This window comes from Urocitellus parryii, chromosome X (assembly GCF_045843805.1).
Source record: "Urocitellus parryii isolate mUroPar1 chromosome X, mUroPar1.hap1, whole genome shotgun sequence".
Lineage (NCBI taxonomy): Eukaryota > Metazoa > Chordata > Mammalia > Rodentia > Sciuridae > Urocitellus > Urocitellus parryii.
The window spans coordinates 105,672,900-105,694,785 of record NC_135547.1 but is presented as its reverse complement, the minus strand read 5'-3'; the positions used below and the strand labels follow the sequence as shown (position 1 = coordinate 105,694,785).

General features: G+C 31.3%; 1 protein-coding gene across 3 annotated transcripts in view; it reads right to left on the bottom strand.

The window, feature by feature from the left end:
- The window catches only part of Dmd (dystrophin), a 2,014,880-nt gene that overhangs the window by 1,338,889 nt on the left and 654,105 nt on the right, over positions 1-21,886 (bottom strand). For all 3 annotated transcript variants that reach the window (XM_077794046.1, XM_077794047.1, XM_077794048.1), the window contains 2 exons: positions 10,146-10,387; positions 4,036-4,216 (listed from right to left, as the gene is read on the bottom strand). In XM_077794046.1, the coding sequence (XP_077650172.1) occupies positions 4,036-4,216; positions 10,146-10,387 (423 nt within the window). The remainder of the gene's footprint in view (positions 1-4,035; positions 4,217-10,145; positions 10,388-21,886) is intronic.

The window sequence follows — 21,886 nt, the reverse complement described above, 5'->3', positions numbered from 1 at the left end:
TTCTCAAGGCCAAGGAGCAATTCTTGTACCTCATTATATCAACCACATAATTAGTTTAAATAAATATGTCTTTTATTTTTGCTGTTGGATGTATAGATGACAAAGAATGAAAAAAAGTACTATTTATACTCAGTTTTTAAAAATTGTATGTTTTTTCATAATTGTCTCTGGAATTAAGAAGCAAATCAACAGAGCGTGTGTCTACTGAAATAAAAGATGCATTTACCTAGACATATTAAATATAAAAGTTAAAATATGCAAATTCTAAGACAGCAAATTAAGTCAATCTTCTAACCTGGAGTTGGAAAAGTTCATTCAAGTCAATCTCCATTTTAATTTTCAATCTCAGTGTCTTAATATGGAATAGCAGCAACTATCTACAGAACTTGAAATCATGGTCATAAACTATATTTGCTATATATCCTATTTTTTCTACTATCCCAATGAGAGGGGACATTATTTCCTATAATTATAGTAAGAGTGTCCACTCAACACACTCTCTCATATCATTACTTCTTCAAGAGCTACATCTATTTTTCTTTATCATCCCTAGCAAAATGCTAGTTCAACATGAAATGGACTCTCACTTCTGTGGCTATTATATTTAGCTATCTTCCTGCTTCCTCTTGGAATCATTTTTCATTTTTTTCTTCACATATAAGCTAGGGGCTAATGTTTTCAGTAATACAAATAAGACTAATTTCTCCAATGAAAATTCTTTTAGAGATTTCAACTATTATTAATATAACACAAATTTTACATGTAAGCTACAGGGGCCTTCAGAAATGCTACCCTAATCTTGTCCTAATATTTCCATGATTTACTAGGTTCCAGTCTTTTTGTCTTCCTTTCTGTCTCATGGACATGCCAAGCCCTTCTTCACTAACTTTGGCGTTCTGCCTGGTTTCGGTTCCTCTTAACATCTTTTCTCCAACTTATCACACCTTTGGCACCTACATATTATATAGGATTGGTTTAAACATAATCTCCCTAGCATCATGGTGTATGTCACCAAAATGATTTTAATCTATGATATTATTTAGATATTGTTATTCTCTCTCTTTTGGTAAGCTACATTAGGACATAAACATTACTTTTGGTTTTCTCTAAGTACCTGATGCCCAGCACTTTCAGGGAACATAGGAGATGTTCCAAATATTAATCATTGAGTGAATGAACAAGACAATGCTGTGCCAGCAATATACAGGGATAAAACAAAATAATGTCCTTTTGAAATTTTAAAACAAAGAAAACACTTTCTTTGTCATTAACTAATGTTAAAATCAAATCAAACCAACAAAAACCCTATTATATTCTTGACACAATTTTCACCTCACTATTGAAATAAACTCAAATTATATTGTAGATTAAATTTCCATTTAGAAAAAGGGTATATCTTCTTTGTTAATTGATTATTCATAATAAACTAGGTCCTATTTTAATATTCATCTGAAGTACAGCATAGCTTTCCTGGTCTTTAGTTATTAGAAAAGTATTTTAGCAATTGTTTTGGGAGACAATTGTAAGTCCTCTGTCTCCAAGTTCTAGGCCAAAAATAATCTGTTTTTCTCTAAAGACTGTGGACATTTCATATAAATGAAATCTTATAATACATATTCTTTTGTGACAGGCTTCTTAGGACAATGTTTTCAAGATTTATTTAGGTTGTAGTATTAATCAGTACTTCACTCTTTTTTGTTAGTGAATAATATTGCATTGCATGAATATACTCATTTTTAAATGTATTTATCAGTTGATGGGTATTTGAGTTACTTTCACTAGTTGACTATAATGAATAATGTTGTTGTCCATTCTTTCAGTTATTCAAATCCTAATAGCTCACATGTGACACTGGGATAATAAAACATATACTCAAGACTTTTTTTCCCTGAGGACTAAGTAATATAATTAACAAAAAGGTTATTTTAGACTAAAACTTATTAAAAATAAGGTGCATTTTATCTTTTTATTTCTTATTTAATTTCTGCCAATTTATAAACACCAATTCCTTATACTGCTTTTTTTACCATTTAAAGTATAAAGTCAGTTTATTTTACTGTGAGAAAACTAATAAAGAAAAAAATTAAAAATGAAATAAAAGGGCAGATGTGTAGGAGATATTGTTAGCTCTCATTTGCTAATTACTTAATATATTCAAAGTAATTTGGAATAATACAAGAAATGAGATTTACTCCATGGTAACAATTTGTGAGTATAGCATATACATGTATAATTCTTTGAAATACTTATGAATTAACAAAATAACCTCCCATGTGATTAAATGCAGCAAAATTTTCATTTATTAGATGTATTTAATATTTTATTATAGGATCAATCAATCAAGGCAGGCTTTCTAAAAGGGTGAGTAGAAACATTAAAAATGTTTGGATAAATCAAATAGGAGGAGAGAACTTTAATTTGGAAATAAAAAGAGTGAGAAATTTTGGAAATTTCATAAACAATTATTACATGTATATAGAAAAGGAAGAGAGATGATAATGTGGATGGATATATTGAAGAGTATATGAATATTCAGCATGTTTTATTATTTTTTATAATAAAAACCACAATATAATAAAAACACAATATAATAAAAGACACAATAACTTGTGTTATTTAGCAATAACACAAGTTATTGTTAAATCTCAGTTATTGTTAAATTGAAACAAGTTGAGCCTTAATAGGCATATGAAAATCAAAATATTTTCCAGTAAAAATGCTCTTTGCCCATTGGTTGCAGTATATCCATTCAAACATTCTTGATTTGAAGGGAGTTTTATGGATTTTTATGACAAGATAAAATACATTTTTGTTAAATAAAACAACATAAAAATTTAGAAGATTCAAAATTTGGTTGTATAGAGGCAAAGCAAGAAGTATACTGAAATCCACTAGAGGGAGCTGATATTATTTTAAAGTTTTATAACTTAATTCCCCATCAGAAAAAATAAATCCCTTAGCAAAAACTGTTTTGAAAGTATAAGAGAATTTGTTTTTGTATTTTGCTTTATGTAGTTCATTTCATTTTCTAAAAATAAAAAGCTAGGAAATGAGGAAACCTTCACTTTTTCAGCATATTAATTCTAGAAATGTTATTATATAATACATTTTTTGAAATATTTACAAAGAAATGCAACGGGAAAACATATCTTCCAACTAATTGAAATTTTTGTAGGAAACACATATCCTTACACTTGTTATAAAATGGATTTTTAAAAATATTTTATCTTTATGCCTTAATCCCCAAATATATCCTATAATTCTTTGTATATTCACATGAATACATATGTATGTATGTATGTGTGTGGCAGATCAAAAACACATTTACTGGAGAATAAAACTGTTAATAAACATGTGTCTCAAAAGAAACTTATCTTAAAATTTAAATTGATGGATAGAGATTTCTGAGCAGATACTAGTATATTAAGAGAAAATTAGTGAAAGACAAAGAGAGATCTTGAAAAATTTGCTAGTCACATGGTATACATTTGTATAACCACTTTATTTTTCATTTTATCATCAAAGGAGAAAAGGATAATTTATATAATTATAGTTATCCAAAAGTAAAATATAGCCCAAAGTATAATTTTTCCATAGCTGAGTTTCAGTTGCCACATATATGCTATAGCTATAATACTCTCCATGTGAATTGATAGACATATTAAAAGATGCCTACAAAAATATCTTTATACAGAACAAACTGGATTTAATGAAAGCCTGCTCACATGGCTTCAACTGCTCTTTTATTTTCTTCAATATTCAAAATGCCTGATTCTGAAATTTGCAACCCACCAAGGATAAGTTATAGCTATAAAAAACATGTTTTATTTGCTTTTCAGTGCAGTTGTGAAATTATTATGGAGGGGAAGAAATATGTTGTTTGCCAACACAAGTTATTTTATTACTTATTAACAGAGGTTGTAGAGAAATAGTTCTATCCAAAAAGTTATTCTTTAATGTTAGTATTTTCTGTTCTCCACACAAATAATCAATTTGAAGAATTTCAAGTTAGTACTTTATAGTATTTTTACTTACTTGTTTGTAGCTCTTTCTCTCTGGCCTGCACATCAGCAAAGACTTGGTTAAAATGATTTGTAAAGGCCACAAAGTCTGCATCCAGGAACATTGGCCCTTGTCCTTTCTCTTTCAGGGCTATGCTTTGAATTTTTAATCGCTCAATTTGAGGCTGAAGAGCTGACAGCCGGTTGACTTCATCCTGTACCATAATTTAGAGTATTAAAAGTAAATAACACTTTTACTTTGCATACATTACATTTTGCAAACTAAATTGTTAAAAGGCAGCGATGCAAGCTTAACTTAATACCTTTAACAAACACTGGATAAGAAACATCCATGATAGTTTAAGAAAATCTAAACCACTAATCATCAATTTAAGAATGCCAGGGCTCTATTTTCAATTTCTATTACCATATATGATGATCTTTAAATTCAAGATGATATCATTTAGAGAATTAATGGGCATGAATGTATGCACTGGAAAAGTACTATGAATGATCTTAAATGTTTTCCATAAAAAGATGTTTGACTGCACCCCTGTTATCTCAAAATTGTTTGCCTTTGCTTCAAACTCTAAGTTCATTCAATAAATAATATTTATTATTTCATGTGTATAAATATAAATTATATGTACTCTCTAGATATATGTATACATCCATACTGTATTAGATTACAATACATAAACATTGTAGATCTTATGCATATATAATATTTGCATATATATACACACATATACATATATATGTGTGTGTATATATATATATATATATATATATACACACACACACACACACACACACACATAGTTAATGCATATATTTGTATCTATATGCCTCCTCTACCTTTAGTATGGCCTCATTGCTTCTCCTGACCAATCAAGAAATTTCCACTTTTTCAAATATGCTGATTATTTGTCTAAGTTTTCTTTTGTCCTGATATGATTATTAACAGCACCCATTTTCACTCTTGATATTACTCTGGTTTAGATGGTAAAATCACATGGATAGTGATGTGCTGTCCAAAATGGTAGTCACCAGAAGCACACAGCTACTGAACACTGGAAATATGGCTTTTTGAAATTTAGATGTACAAAATTTTAAAATTCACACTGAATTTTATTTATTTATTTGTTTGTTTATTTATTTATTTTTGTGGTTCTAGGAATTGAACCCAGGGCCCTATGCATGTGAAGCAAGCACTCTACCAACTGAGCTATATTCCCAGTCCCTACACTGAATTCTTAACACTGAGTGTGAAAAATTAACACAAATGATTTCATCATTTAAAAATATTGATTAAACTTCAAAATAATATTTTTGACAAGTCAGGTTAAATAAAAGGCCCTATGAAATTAATTTACCAGTTTCTTATATTTAAATATAGTTTCTACAACATTCAGAAGTTTATATATGGTTTGAGTTTGTGTCTTGCCTTGTATTTGTTTTGGACAGTGCTTTTCTCTACATAAATGTTTTTGTACCCTTGTTTCCAGTGAAATTTTAATTAGTTTGTATTTGATACTTACATAACTTTAACTCAAACAGAAATTTTGAAATGTTCTTTTAAAAATATCACCATGGTTGCTTACTTGTAATTGATACCTGTGCTACCTTTAGAAAAAAAAAGCACTTGGGGTTGTTTACCATTTAATATGTAAAAAACAGGATAATTAACATTAAAAATTGGAACATGAGCCAATTACAAGGAGGGAAAAATTAAAAGAATTACAGTAATTATGAACTAAATTTAAATCTGAGCTTCCTGGTAATCACAGAGAAAAGGCAAAATAAAATCAATTGTTAATTTTGGATGCAGGCATATTATTTTGGAGAGAGTAATTTGTCTTGGGATGTTAGAAATGAATTTATCACCTAAAAACTTCTTTCACAGCAGCAAGACTACATTACAGTCAATGCTACTTGTTCTGCTTTAGAAGATATTAAGATAACTTTCCGAGGAATGATAGTATGATGTTATAATCATTAGTTGATTCAGGTAGGCTAATTTCTAACAGTTGAAATCTTTGGATAGTTGAAGACTGAGGACATTTAAACAAATTGGAAGGTAACCCATCTGGTCTTTATTCATTCAAATAGAAATCCTTTCATCAAGTGCTAGAAGATTAGTACATATCCATGGACAATGAATATTAAATAGATAAAGGATAAATTCTACTATTTCTTTACATAATACACTTTGTATACTAGACTCACAAAAGGCAGCATTGACATCTTCTGTGAACATTTAAGAAACTGATTTACATTATGCCAGACGGAGGGCAGTCATTTTTTCCCATTCAATGGGCTCTAGAAATCCTAAAGTACAATCAAGTGTGTTGCACAAAACAAAGCTGACTTTGAAACCAATAAAACATTTGTACAAATGCTCACTCGAGACTAAAAATTCTGAGGATAAATCATTTTGAACTGAACTATTCAACATTTAAAATATGTTAACAATTAGCCACTGTTTTATAAAAGGGCTTGGTGTGATCTTCCCTCCAAGATAAGGGATCTTTTCTGAGCTTGTTTATCCTTTAGAATAATATGCTTACCTGATGAAAATTTTTGTACTTTTCTCAGGAAAGGGTCATGAATTCCTTCTAATTCTCAAAAGGTTTTCTAAACCACAACATATTAAGAACCAGTTGTGCTGAGCATTAGATTGTAAGCTACATCTATAATACAGAAATGTCTCCAAAAAATAAAAAGAAAGAAAGAATGAATTTTGTGGTGCACACCTGTAATCCCAGGGGCTCTGAAGGCTGAGGAAGGAAGATTGTGAGTTCAAAGCCAGACTTAGCAACTTAATGAAGTCCTAAGAAACTCAGTGAGACCCTGTCTAAATAAAATATAAAAAAGTGCTGGGGAGGGCTGGATTTGTGGCTCAGTGGTAGAGCACTTGCCTAGCACATGTGAGGCCCTGGATCCGATGCTCAGTACCACATAAAAATAGATAAAAGAAAGGTATTTAATAAAAGAGGGTGCTGGGGATATGCCTCAGTGGCTAAGTGCCTGTGAATTCAATCCTCAGTACCAAAAAAGAAAACTAAAAAGAAACAATTAACAAATCAGATGATGTAATTTATTTACCTATCATTAGTCATAGTCAAATATTATAATTGTATCTCTTGAATGAGTGATATTAAGCTTATCTGCTAAATATTTTACTTAAACTGATTTAAAAAATTAATAGGAACCCAAAGGTCAAGGAGAAAGAGTAATGGTTGATAAAGAGAAATGGGATTGTGTCATCATAAGCCGAAACTTTGTGGCTGGATGCACAAAAAAAAAAGAAAAAATCATTTTGGATGACTCCAACAACCTTGAGAGAATGTTTATACACCTATCACGGATTTCACGTTGCTCCTCAGATTAAGATCAAAATTCTAGCATATTCCCCTCAAATTATTATTTGTTTGTATACATCTGCCTTTTCACCTTCATTGCTCATCCTAGTTCCCTACTCCTCTATGTTCCACATTCACAAAGGCCTTTATTTAGTTGCTTGGTCTTCACTGCACCCTCCCACCTTGTTCCTTCTTGTTTTTATATTTTCTTTTGCAATACTGGGGACTGAACTTAGGGATCCTTTACCACTTAGCTACATATCCAACTCTTCTTATTTTTTGAGACAAGAGTGTTTTACTCAATTTCCAGACTGGTCTTGAACTTTTGATCTTCTTGCTCCAGCCTTTCAGATAGCTGGAATTACAGGCATGTGCCACCACACAAGGATCCCATTGTATTCCTTTTGAATGTTTTTTTACTGCACTGTTCTCTTATTTAATGCTAGCTCATCATAAAAGTCTCAACTAAAATATATCTTCATCAATGAAGCTGTTCTTGGTAGCTGCATCTAGGTCAGGTTTTCCCTGTTAGACATTCTCCCAAAACTATGTACTTTTGGTTAAAGTATTTGTCTCAGAGGTAATTTGTCCAAGAAGTGATTTTTACAGCTATTTATTTATTCATTTGCTTAATGTACCTGTCCCCTACTCTGTGTACATATAATAAGCCAAGGTCAATATTCACTCTTATTCCCCAAAATTTAGTGTTGTGTTTCTCTTAGTGAACTGTGTTTCTTGAAAATTTATATGTGGGAGCCTTAACCCTTTATGAGGCCCTACTTAGATATAGGGCTTTTATATGGTATTTAAGGTTTAAAGAGGTCATCAAGGTGGAGTCACAATCCTATAGAATTGGAGGCTTTATAAAATCAACCTCTCTCTTTCTCTCTCTCTCCTTCCCTCCCTCCCTCTACCTTCATACATGCACTGAGGAAAGTATGTAAGGTTGCATTTAGAAGGAGCCATCTACATGCCAGTGAATTCCTTCTTAACAGAAGTTGAACTCCACCAGACTTGATCTTGAACTTTACGTTGTTGAAATCAATCACTTAGTTTTGTTTGTTTGTTTTGTCATAGCAGTCCAAGGTAGCTAACTTACTTAGCATCATTCTTGACTGTTAGAGATACTGAATATATATTTTAAGGATGAACATACTTTGTGGATGTTACTACTAATTTCTATATTTGAATCTCAAGAATCAGGTTAAGGTAATATCATTATATATTTTTTAAGAAATAACTAACGTGAATTAGTCCTCCAATTCACAGGAAAGAAGCCAAGGGTTCTGTTACTAAACTATAAAACACATGCAAATATAGAAAATTCCTAGTTTACATATTTGTTTAATAAACTAAATGCCTTTGTAGTATTTTCTTCATTATTTTTAAAAACATACTTCTTGAGATTATTTACTTCCTGGAAAATCTGTAAATCTAATACTTAGAGAAAAAAACATCAAGCCCTTCAGTTTCTACCCACCTTTAAAAGTAACTTTAGGGGACTGTGGTTATGACTCAGTGGTAAGGTGCTTGCCTAGCATGTGTAAGGCACTGGGATCGATTATCAGCACCACATATAAATAAAATAAAGGTCCACTGAAAAGTAAAAATTAAAAATTAAAAAAGTAACTTTGAGCTCGCCACTACTTTCTGGGTTCAATATCTTTACCAGACCGTACTGTCACCTCTCCATCTCCAGTCCCTTTTATTTAAAGCATTCTTTTAAGAGTATTCAAAGTAACCTCCATTCATATTGAATACATTCACCTCAATCATTAATGGTTCATCCAGGAACCTTTCTATCCATCTTTTAATCAATTTTCCATTTCCCAGGAAAAGTGTGTAGTTCATGGTAATGATGGGAAGTATTCAAGCTATTTTCATTTTTATAGATCTCTAGTTTTCATATCATTTGCAATTATGGTCTTTAATCTCTTTCCCAGGCCCATTTGTGCCAGTACCATCTTGTTTGCCCCTCCCAATCTACTGTCCACTCTTCTTCTCTGACTCAAGAGAGATATTTACAGATTACAATTCCCTTGACTTTGCCTTCTGATTAACATTAATCAATGTGAAGCCCTGTCTTGATTCTGAAGGTAGGTAGTAAAGTAAAGTAGTTTATTTTAAGGGCTTCATTTCCTTCAGGGTAGTTTCGGCTGGATCTTCATCCTCCTTTTACTACTGGAATCTAACTCTTTTTGAGCTTCTATAAGCTCTCTCCCTCATTTTTTTCTGGCCTAAGAGAGGTAAAAACTCTGCTGTTTGATTGATACACTCTCCCTTGAGGTTCCTATATACTCCAACACATTTGCAATGAAATCTTAAATTATCCTAATTTAAGTAGGCCTTTAGTTTAAAATTTTCCTTGTTTATCCAATTGTATAGCATAGCAATTTGTTGTTGACCTGTGTTTCTAGCTATTTGTATGGATCCACTTTTTCAGCACATGATTGAATTTTGTTCCTATCAAGGAAAGAGCTCCAAAATATGGGCCTTTTTTTAAGACTACCATGGTTTCCACACTAACCATTTTGCATAGTGACAACATCAATTAGCCATGAATATCTTTGCTGAATATACATTTAGGACTTCAACATCCATACACTGCTTATTCAAACTGATTTTCTTTGCTTATAGTTTAATCTTTACTATGCTTAGATAAATCCAGAGAAGGGGAAAATTTTCTTACTAAATACTTTTCTATTTACCTCTTGAAAATCGCCTTAAAATGACTCTATTGATCATGCTCCAAATGGAAGGAGGAAAGAAAGATCCTTACCTTACAGATTTTTAACTGGCTTTTAATTGCTGTTGGCTCTGATGTGGTGGTGGGTTGGGTTTTCAACCAATTTTCAGCAGTAGTTGTCATCTGCTCCAATTGTTGTAACTGATTATAGAAGATGATGATGTTGTTCTGATACTCCAGCCAGTTAAGTCTCTCACTTAGCAACTGGCAGAACTCTATCCACCGGCTGTTCAGTTGTTCTGAGGCTTGTTTGATGCTGTCAGCGTTAACACCCTCTAGAAAGAAAAAGAAATTTAAATATATCCCCTGAAGCCACAGACAAAAAGAAATGATCTGAAAACCAATGTTTCTACTCTACAAGTATTCACTATATGAATGATTTCAAACAACAACATTTATTTACTGATAGAGATCTAAAAGTATAGAGATGATTTCTGATTGTCCATAGGGAATAATAAAAGTTGTATAAGTATCACATTATGTGAATTTCATAAAGTAATAAATGAAGTGACCTACAAGAGTAGAATGTATTAAGTAAAAAATAAAGTGATCAAAACTCTGATGGGGGAGATGGAAGGCTGATAATTGAGAAAATGTTTTGATATTTCCAAGTAAATGTTCAATATGATGTTTTATTAATATATATTTTATAAAATTGAATTGCATTTTATATTTAAAAATGAGTCTGAGAATGAAATATAACTTGCATGCTTTTTAATTTTATTTTTTAGATGATGATAGAATACATTTTGAAATATTATACATATATAGATAAGTATAACTTGTTCCAATTAGGATCACATTATTGTGGTTTTACATGATGTGGAATTACAAAGATTGTATAATTATTTAAGAAAGATATGTCTCATTCTCTGTCTTTCCTATTACCATCCCCCCATCCCTTCCTTTCATTTCCCTTTGTCTAGTCCAATGAATTCCTAATTTTGCCCTCCCTTGTTGTGGTTTAGCATCCAAATATCAGAACATTCTGCCTTTGGTTTCGGGGGGGGCTGGCTTATTTCACTTAGTATGATATTCTCAAATGCCATAATTTCATTCTTCTTTATGGCTGAGTAATATTCCATTATGTATATATACCACATTTTATTTATCCATTTATCTATTGTAGGGCACCTAGGTTGGTTCTATAGCTTGGTTATGATGAATTGAGCTGCTATGAACATTAAAGGGCCTACATCACCGTAGAATGCTGATTTTAAGTCCTTTGGAATAACCAAGGAGTGGGATAACAGGGTCAAATGGTAGTTCCATTCCAAGTTTTCTGAGGAATCTCCATCCTGCTTTCCAGAGTTATTGACCATTTTGCAGCAATGTATGAGTGTACCTTTTCCCCTACATCCTCACCAACATTTATTGTTGCTTGTATTCTTGATAATTGCCATTATGACTGGGGTGAGATGGAATCTCAGTGTAGTTTTAATTTGCATTTCTTTAATTGCTAGAGATGTGAATATTTTGTCATACGATTGTTGATGGATTGTATTTCCTCTTCTGTGAAGTATCTGTTCAGTTCCTTAGCTTTTTTATTGATTCGTTGGGTTACTTTTTTTTGGGGGGGGGCAGGTTAAGAGTTTTTGAGTTCTTTGTATATCCTTGAGATTAATGTTCTATTAGAGATGCTAGTGGCAAAGATTTTCTCCCATTCTGTAGGCTCTCTGTTCATGTTCTTGATTGTTTCCTTTGCTAGGAAGAAGCTTTTTAGTTTGATACCATCCCATTTATTGATTATTGTGCTTTAGGAAACTTATTTAGGAAGTCAGTTCCTAAACTGACATGTTAGAGAGTTGGGCCTACTTTTTTTCTAGTAGACACAAGGTCTCTGGTCTAATGCCTAGGTCCTTGATCCATTCAGAGTTGAGTTTTGTTCAGAGTAAGAGATATAGGTTCAATTTCATTCTACTGCATATGGATTTCCAGTTTTCCTAGCAACATTTGTTGAAGAGGCTATCTTTTCTCCAATGTATGTTTATGGCTTCTTTGGGTAATATGAAATAATTATATTTAAGTGGGAATGACTATGTTTTCTAATCTTTTCCATTGGTCTTCATGTCTGTTTTTGTGCCAGTACCATGTTGTTTTGTTACTATAGCTCTATAGGATAATTTAAGGTCTAGTATCAGGATGCTTCCTGTGTCACTTTTCTCACTAAGGTTTGCTTTGGCTATTCTGGCCCTCTTATTTTTCCAAATGAATTCCATGACTGCTTTTTCTACTTCTGTGAAGAATGTCATTGGGATTTTAATAGGAATTGCATTAAATCTGTATAACACTTTTGATAGTATTGCCAATTTGATGATATTAACTTTGCCTACCCAAGGATATGGGAGATCTTTCTATCTTCTAAGGTCTTCTTCAATTTCATTCTTTAATGTTCTACAGTTTCCAATGTAGAGGTGTCTCACCTCTTTTGTTAGATTGATTCCCAAATATTTTATATTTTTGAGGCTATTGTGAATAGGACAGCTTTCCTGATTTCTCTTTCAGTTGATTCATCATTGGTGTACAGAAATGCAACTGATTTATAGGTGATAATTTTATATCCTGCTACTTTGCTGAACTAATTTATGAGTTCTATGATTTTACAAAAGGATAAAAACATCGATCCAAAATTCATTATTCTCTATTATTGCTATTGGTTATCTAGAAATTAACAGATTGTCCATTGAACCAAGAAAGTATATTAAGCACTCAGAAAAATAATCTTTCTAGTATGAAAAATATTTTTACTTATAAATATGGAAGCTCATTTGAAAGATTTAAAATCACCTACACCAAAACCAAAATCAGGAAAACTCTATCAGCAGCAAAAATGAAACATAAGCACACCATTACTCTTTTGGAATATTTACTATGTGTCAGGGAATGTGCTATGTCTTTTCATAGATGACATCTTAGATAATCTTTTTTCATAATTTGAAATATAACTAAGCCCAGTATTATATTATCCTATACACAGCATGAAAGTATGCCAACATCATACTATGAGTTATATATTTCCTCTCAAAATTAGTTCACAAACTTTACATTTTCTTAGATATGTCAGTTTATATAGAACCCCTTTAACCCTTTAATAAATGCTATTATATTAAGTAGAAAATAATTACTTTGTGAATTTTAAAATAACAACTTTAAATATACTATTTTGTATGTGAGAGAGTGTGTGTGTGTGTGTGTGTGTGTGTGAGAGAGAGAGAGAGAGAGAAGGGGAGGGGAGGGGAGGGGAGGGGTGTTTGGTACCAGGGATTAAACATAGGTATTCTTTAACAATGAGTCACATCCCCAAACCTTTTTATGTTTTCTGTTTGATTGATTGTTTTGAGACAGGATCTTGCTAAATTGCTTAGGGCTTAGCTAAATTACTGAGGCTGGCTTTGAAGTGATTCTCCTACCTCAGCCTCCCAAGCCATTGGGATTACAGGCTTTCGCCATCATGCCCTACTTATAAATACTAAATATATGAATGTTTCATGTTCCCATATTTATACCCTAGGATCTCAAAGGGAGGAATAACTCACCCACAAATTCTTCTTCTAGATTAAAATATCTAAGGGGTAAAGTTATTTAGTAGAAGACTAAGTTGCCTAAGAGAATCTTCTTTTTGAATGTTCATTTTACTTAAATTTCTGCTACATGTAAATGGAAATTAAACTCCTTTTTTGTAATCTATTTTCTTTTTTCTTTTTTTACATGTACATGGCAGTAGAATGTAGTTTGACAAATTATCCATACGTGGAGTATAACACATTCTAATTAGGATCTCTTTCTTCTGGTTGTACATGATGTGGAGTTTCACTGGTCGTGTATTTATATATGAAAGTTATGTCCAATTCATAGTACTGTCTTTCCTATTCGAGAAACTAAATTCTTAAAAAGTCTGAAGGACATCTCTAGCAAACATAAGGCTGGTGATTTTGCTAACTTGTACATGCCTCCCACTTCATCCTTTTTAAAGACTAAAGATATGGATTTCAATTCTACATCTATATTATCTCGTTAAATTTTGCTCTGTTCAGATATTTTAATTTCCATTTGTTGCAAACCAAATCTCTCAATTTCTTCCAAACATGAATCTAATTTTAATAAAATTCATAGTATGATACTACTCAAGATAACATCTGCTACTCAAGAAACAAACATTTCAATCCTTCTTTTGGAGGATATTTTTCTAAATAGGTAAAATGAGGAAAAAATAATAAAAAATAATACATACCTGTCTCTGTATATTGAGCTATGGGAAAGCCCATAGATTAGAGAAACTAAAAACTCTCCTAATTCCTTCCTAATATTTGAGGGAAGAATTAATCTTATTGAGACATGTGGAAGTATGGCGTTATATGCTGTTCATGATAATTTGGTTTTTAGTAGTGAACAAGAATTATACCAAAATATGTTCTGAAGAATGCTACTAAGTAATTGTAAAATAATGATGTTTGGTATAAAGTATAAGAAAAGAATATAAAACTCTGATTATGTCTGGTACTTTTTTTGAGAAAAGGTATTATGATAGAATGTTCAAATTGTTTCTGGAAAATGAAAGGGCAAAAATTAAAAATACACACTGGAGAATTTTTAATTGTTAGGCAATGTCTTAAAAATGTGCTGTGGATTTAAATGATCACATTTTTAAGAGAAAGATTTTCAGCATGTGTTGAAAAAGCACTTAGAAGAAAGAAGTCCATGATGTGTAAAAAGTCAACAGAAACCAGATATTGAGTAGGCAAATAAGAGATACTAAAGAAAATTAAAGGTACTGATGGGATTATGCTGGACTATACCTTAATTAACATTTGTTTAAATGTAAGCCAACACAGAGAGAAAACTTTCTGTGCTCTTGAGAAAGTGCAACCTTACCAACCCTATTATAAATTGGAAAAATAACCATGAATTAATTTTCAATATAAATAATATAGTTGACTATTTCCAAATGATAAAACAAGCTATAATGAAATATCAGCACAACACGTTATGTGGTATCTATTAAAATCCTAGTGACAAATTTTAATGAATTTTGTTGATCATTAAATAAAATTCTATGCTGTGTCCAAACAAACAAAAAAAAGTAAAGATGTTGAACATGCCTGAAAAGGAATTAAAGGAGAAAGACTTCCACATTAGGACAAATGAGAAAACAAGATAAAAGGTATAGAAATTAAGAGTCAGAATTTTAGATTTTGACAGATCTGAGTTCAAAATGAATGTCATTGGCCAGGCACAGTGGTGCACTTCTAAAACCCCAGTGGCTCTGGTGGCTGAGACAGAAAGATCTGGAGTTCAAAGCCAGCCTCAGTAACAGTGAGGCCCTCAGCAACTCAGTGAGTCCCTGTCTCTAAATAAAATACAAAATAGGGTTGGGGATGTGGCTCAGTGGTCAAGTGCCTCTGATATCAAAAAAAAAAAAAAAAAAAAAAGAATGCCATTTACCTCATGAGTGAACTCATATTTCTTATCTATGAAATGATTAAAATAGAACAAAGTTTATTAGGGTTGTAAGTTAACATATATGAAGTACTTACATAAATTATCACATATAATAAGCAATCAATACATATTAGAAACTGTTAACATAGAGGATATTTAAAAAAAAAAAAAAAACATGCAGGAAGCAAGAAAAGGAACCAGTTCTCTGAAACACTGAAATTTGGGGAAAGGAAGTTTTTTAATGATTGAAAAAACTATTTTATAACAAATTGATGATTATTAATTTTTATAAGTTTATTCTGTTTGTCCATTCCTCCATGTGGTGCTGAGAATCGAACCCAGTGCCCAACATGAGCTACGCAAGCACTCTACCACTTAGCTACAACCCCAGTCCCAATGATAATTATTTTTTAAAATTAGTAATAATAGTATATCATATAAATAAATATTGGATATAGAAAAAATATGTATGAATTGTTTAAAGAAATTTTATCAATAACTAGTCATGTATTAATAAGAGAGAATTTTGGAATTATTTGTCATACAATTAATGTAATTTAAAATTAAGGACAGCCACACCAAAAATTAGAGAAATTTCTAGATGTCCCTGGCAAATATGAATCATAGAGAATCAAAAGTATTATGAATTATATATATATATATATATATATATATATATATAAAACATTGTACCTTTTACTAATTTGTGATTATGCTTTCTGCTGAATTAGAGACTGCCTATCATTTTAAACTATAATCCTCTCTAAGAAATGTGTCACCACTGGCAGTATCTGATGGAGTTCTCAGCTCAGAGTAAAAACAAAATAACTACAGTTTACTTGTGAACTCACTGAACACCAAATCAATAGTTTACTTCCTATAAAGACAAACATTAGGAGAGTTATATATAAGAAGCAAAAATCATGCAGTCCTCTCTTGCTTCAAGTAAGCTTTACAATACTTGGACCAGGGATTGGAAGCACTGTCACATTTCAGATTTCTCAATGTTTCTCTCTTCAATTAAAATTTGAGTGGTCATTACTTCAAGAATTGGTAATACATTTGCCAGTTCTACTGGTAATATCATAAAAAGAGCCCTTAAAACTTTTCTAGAATAAGTAATGAATTTGTTTTCATATGAGTATATGCATATGAAAAATTTTACTATTATATGTAATTGTTTTATGTATAAACATTTCATAGAATTATTCTCCTTAACAGAAAATACAAAGTTTTATGGTAGTTTGTAAGAATAACTACCTGCCAAATTTAAGTATCAATCTTGTGAGCAACTGATTTTCTAATTTTTGTTAGCTATTTAAGAATACAAACACTAACTCACCAGGCATTATGAACAATACTTGTGGAAACCACTTTGTAGTAGCACATTATAATCTCAGGGATAATGGATCATAATCCATTCACATCTCATATTCTAAACAACCCCTGAAATATTCTATGAATAAATATATTGCACCTAGAGGAAATGGATCATTACTTGAAGTGCATCCATTAATTTTATTACTTATGTACAGTGCATAACAGACTGTTAGAATAATTTTAATTGTGCACCACCTTCCATGCAAGTACTTCAGAACTGCCACTTAAAGTGAAGCATTTCTCATCAAGTATATTCATCATTAGCCATGAAGCCAGGGTAGAATAATGCAAAAACATGTGTTTTCAGAGCTCTTGAATTAGAATACTATTTGGAATAAAAATTTAAAGTCACTAAAACAGTATCCTATTTTTGTTGCACTTTAAGTGAGGGTCTTTACAAGTCCATTTGGTATTCAAATAACAGTCTATCATGTAGTATAAATTTATTCAGAATCCATGAAGACAAGGCAGAATTCTGAGGCTAAATTCTAGAGGCTTCCATGACTATACCAACTTTTATACAACTGCTAGGCCATTTTTAAGAACAGTTCCTTTTAAAAACCAATTATATATATATATATATATGTGTGTGTGTGTGTGTGTGTGTGTGTGTGTGTGTGTGTGTATGTATGTACTTGTAGATTTATGTATGTATGAATGTTGGTATGTATGTAACTGTTGGGACCCTAGTTAAGACAAACCAAAGATTTACTAATATATCCCATTTAAAAAATATTTTTAGTTGTAGATGGACACTTTTATTTATTTTTACGTAGTGCTAAGGATCAAACCCAGTGTCTCACACATGCTAGTCTAATGCTCTACCAATGAGCTACAACCCCAGCCCTATCCCATTTTTATTTCCATGGAATTTTTAGAAAAAGAAGTCGGGTTCCTATTATTTGTTTTTGCAACTGGTATTTGGTTTTGTCATTGATTCCCCTCAACAACAGTGGACACCATGATGCCCTCCTTTCATATGCATGCACAAACACATGCACAGAGTCTCTACCTTTTGGTGATTATAATTAATCCAAGAAAAATATATCAAATAACATTTATTATACATGAACTCTGTGTTGAGTTTCATTCTAAGTGTCATGTACAAAGAGGAAACACAAATTGCCCAGAACTAAAGAAGCGATAAAACAAGACCTATATGTACTTATGTACTTATATGTACTTATGTACTATATATGTACTTATGTACTATATATGTACTTATGTACTTATTCATAATGAAGGGGCTGGATTACCAGAGAAAGAACTATATCCATGCTCCATAAAGACCTATTACCAAATGTCTTCATATTAAAATAGATAATTATAGGAGTTGTTACTACTGAAAATCCTTCAGTGATGTGAAAAAAAAATTGTGAGAGGTGTGATTTTGATATGAGCCAAACTGATTAAGATCTCTTCCTTAGCACATCTGATAAAATTTTGTTGCCTAAGCTTAAACATCATTATTTATTTGAAAATATTTAAGGAACTATAAACCAAAGTATTTAAAAATGGAGTTAGTTAACCTTATACATAAGAGAAGCCCTTATCTGAATTATCATTCTCTGCTATTTAATTACAATCCTTAACACACTTACCATTAGGTGTTACCTTAAGTACTATAATCTAGCACTCAGGGGATAATAGTTTTGATGTATTCTTTTAGTCTAATATACTAATAATCATTACTTTTATTTAAACTTTTCCTTAATGTGATTGCCTTCAGGCGCTTAACTAATACACTGAAAATCACACTTAGAAGTTGAAAATGAAGCACAATTTAATGCAGAAAACACCATTTACCCTATTATATAATGATATTGTAGTATCTCCTCTGGAAATTGTGATGAAACCACTTTTTTTAGCTTAAGGATTGGAAACTTGAGCTATGGATATATATCAAATTAATATTTTGATATAACTGGTAATTTCAACATTAATAAAGGAAAATTATGTAAGCTGGGCCTTCTTTATATTATACCTGACTGATAAAGAGGTTGTATGTATTCATACAAGAATAGTAATTGATACAAAAATTAAGAATGAAATATCCTTATAAATAGATATAAACAAAGTACATGTGTTTAGGTATAAAAATGTGCATGATGAGATTTGGATTGTCTTAAAATGCCACAATCTCCATAACATACTGAAAAAGTTTGCCTTGAAGTAAACAGTTTAAAACAACTCAAAATAATGCCTTAGGACCCCAGTACTGAGTCATCTATGTTACATGTTACTGAAGAATTGGCAAGATTATTTGCTGTATTAAATGGGGAAAATGTTCTAAGTTTTAAATTATTTTATACCATTTATGCATTTAAATAAAAGTATGAAATTAAATTTTAAAGAAGGTTGTCTTGTTTCCTTTTAAAAAAGAAAGCAAATAAAGAATTTAGAAACTCCCCTCTCAGTGTAACAGTGAGAGGAACATATAAATAGTTCACTATACACCAAAACTAGTCTCCTACCTACCTTCACTAAAGCTCTAGGACATTACCAATGTCTTGAAGCTAAATGTACGATCCTAATTTAATATATTAATGATAAAACTCACAAACATTATATGTATGCAAAATCTATTCCAATACCCTTTCAAGCTGCTCTCCATCCTTATCTAACCAATTGATTTTGGCATAGAAAGAATAAATTTTAATGTTAGTTCAAAAAACAGATTTAATAAAGAGATGAATCACTTTTAAATCATACCAAATTTCTCTACATTGGTATATTTTTGCAGTTTTTTCACTTCCTCTTTCTCAGCACATTTCTTAAATTCTTCAGTAAAGTGCTGTCAGCACCATGGATTTAATTTTCTGTATTTTTTAAGTGTGTTAAAACATTGGTGTTTCACAAGTATTTGGAAATGGAGAGATTTTTTTTTGTAAATAAATCTAATGGACTATTTCAGTTCAAACCTGAGGTAAAAATGTAAATTGTGGCAATTTTTTGTCATGTCTTGGAGTTCCATTTTGTAGACAAGAAGAGTTCCAAAATCACTGTAAATTTTTAAGAAATAATTTAATCTTTTAGAAAATGATTTTAAGTAGAAAATTCAATTTGCTATAAATGGGAACATATATAGTTCATAAAATGTTTTCCTTTCATAAACTATAATAGCTATACTTGGTCTTCATACACATATTTACACTATGAATATTAAGTGTTTCATCATGACAAAATAGAATTCATGCATATAGACATATAGATGCATATATATTATAGATATAATATTATACCATCAACATAAATATATAACATTGTGGGCTGGGGGTGTGGCTCAAGCGGTAGCACGCTTGCCTGGCATGCGTGCGTCCCGGGTTCGATCCTCAGCACCACATACAACAAAGATGTGGTGTCTGCCAAAGGCTGAAAAATAAATATTGAAATCCTCTCTCTCTCTCTCAAAAAAAAAAAAAACAAAAAAACAAAAAAACAAAAAAAAAAAAAAAAAACCTTGCAGCTGAGTGGTACCTGATCCCCCAAACTAAAGGGTCAGCTGCAAGTTTCTAAAAAAAATAAAAAATAAAAAATAAAAAAATATTATAACATTGTGTAAAAATGATTTGCCTTTATCTTAATTTTTGTGGAAAGTATATATGGTTCAAAGGAATACCTAATTGCATGAGATGCTAAATGAAGTATGGTAATTAAAACCCCATAGAACAAATGTAAGAAAGATGATTCTGGACTTGTTTGTTTAAGTGATTTAGTGAGGTAATTGTTGGGAATCCTGTTATACAGAAAGCTTAATTTACATTTCAGCTTCTTGAACTACACCAGTGAACTTTAGTTCTTGGCTCTCTGGTAGAAGTATTCAAAACTAGGGTTAGGAGTTTCTCTTAAATAAACCTAGACAGGTACTCAAGGCACTAATTTTGTGTCTGACTTATTTCACTATTTGTACAATCATAGAAAATAAATACTATATGTTTTTGAAAGATAAAAAGGATGAAAGCAGAATTCAGAATATTTTGATAGTAATTATGTAAATTATTTTTATTTAATGGGAGAGCAGAGATATGGTCATTTTAAATAATTATCCTGTTTATGGACCAAACTCCAGCCTAAGCATATATCAATTAATCATATCTTCACTAATATAACATATAGGTAGCTTGAAGAAGACGATGACGACTCCTCCTCCTCCTCCTCCTCCTCATTATTATTATTATTATTATTATTACCAGATAATGAATTCAGGAGCACTTGACCACTCAGTCACACCACCAGCTCTATTTTGTATTTTATTTGGAGAAAGTGTCTTACTAAGTTGCTTAGTGCCTCGCTTTTCCTGAGGCTGGCTTTAAAGTTGATATCTGCCTGCCTCAGCTTCCCCAGCCACTGGGATTATAGGCATTTGCTACTGCATGGTTGTTGTCTAAAAACATTACCAATGTTTTTATCTTAATTATCATCTTAATTTTATTTTGTGAAACAGAATTTAATCAGTTAATATTTACTAAGGATTTACTAAATGTCCTGTTTTATTCTCTATGCTTCCAAAAATTAGAGATACGACAACAGTTTGGAAAACTGATATTCTCACTAGTCAATGATCATTTCAACACTTATAAATAGTTTCACATACCAAAAAATATAAATCATTTCTTTTATTTCTAAGTGTTTAAATACTTTTTAAAATAATTCAGTGTCTGCTAATATCAGATAATCTGAGGTGAGTTATGCTTGATATTTAATTATTAAAATTAGACCATTTGGGGGTTGTGGTTCCATGGTAGAGCACTTGCCTAGCATGTGTGAGGCACTGAGTTCATTTCTCAGCACCACATATAAATAAATAAATAAAATGGAGATCTATCAATAATTTAAAAAATTAGACCATTTAAAAAATAAAGACTGTGGACTTGTGGCTCAGTGGCAAAGTACTTGTGTAGCATGCAGTAAGCCTTGATTTCAATTCCTAGTACCATATTGGTTTTAGATGTTTT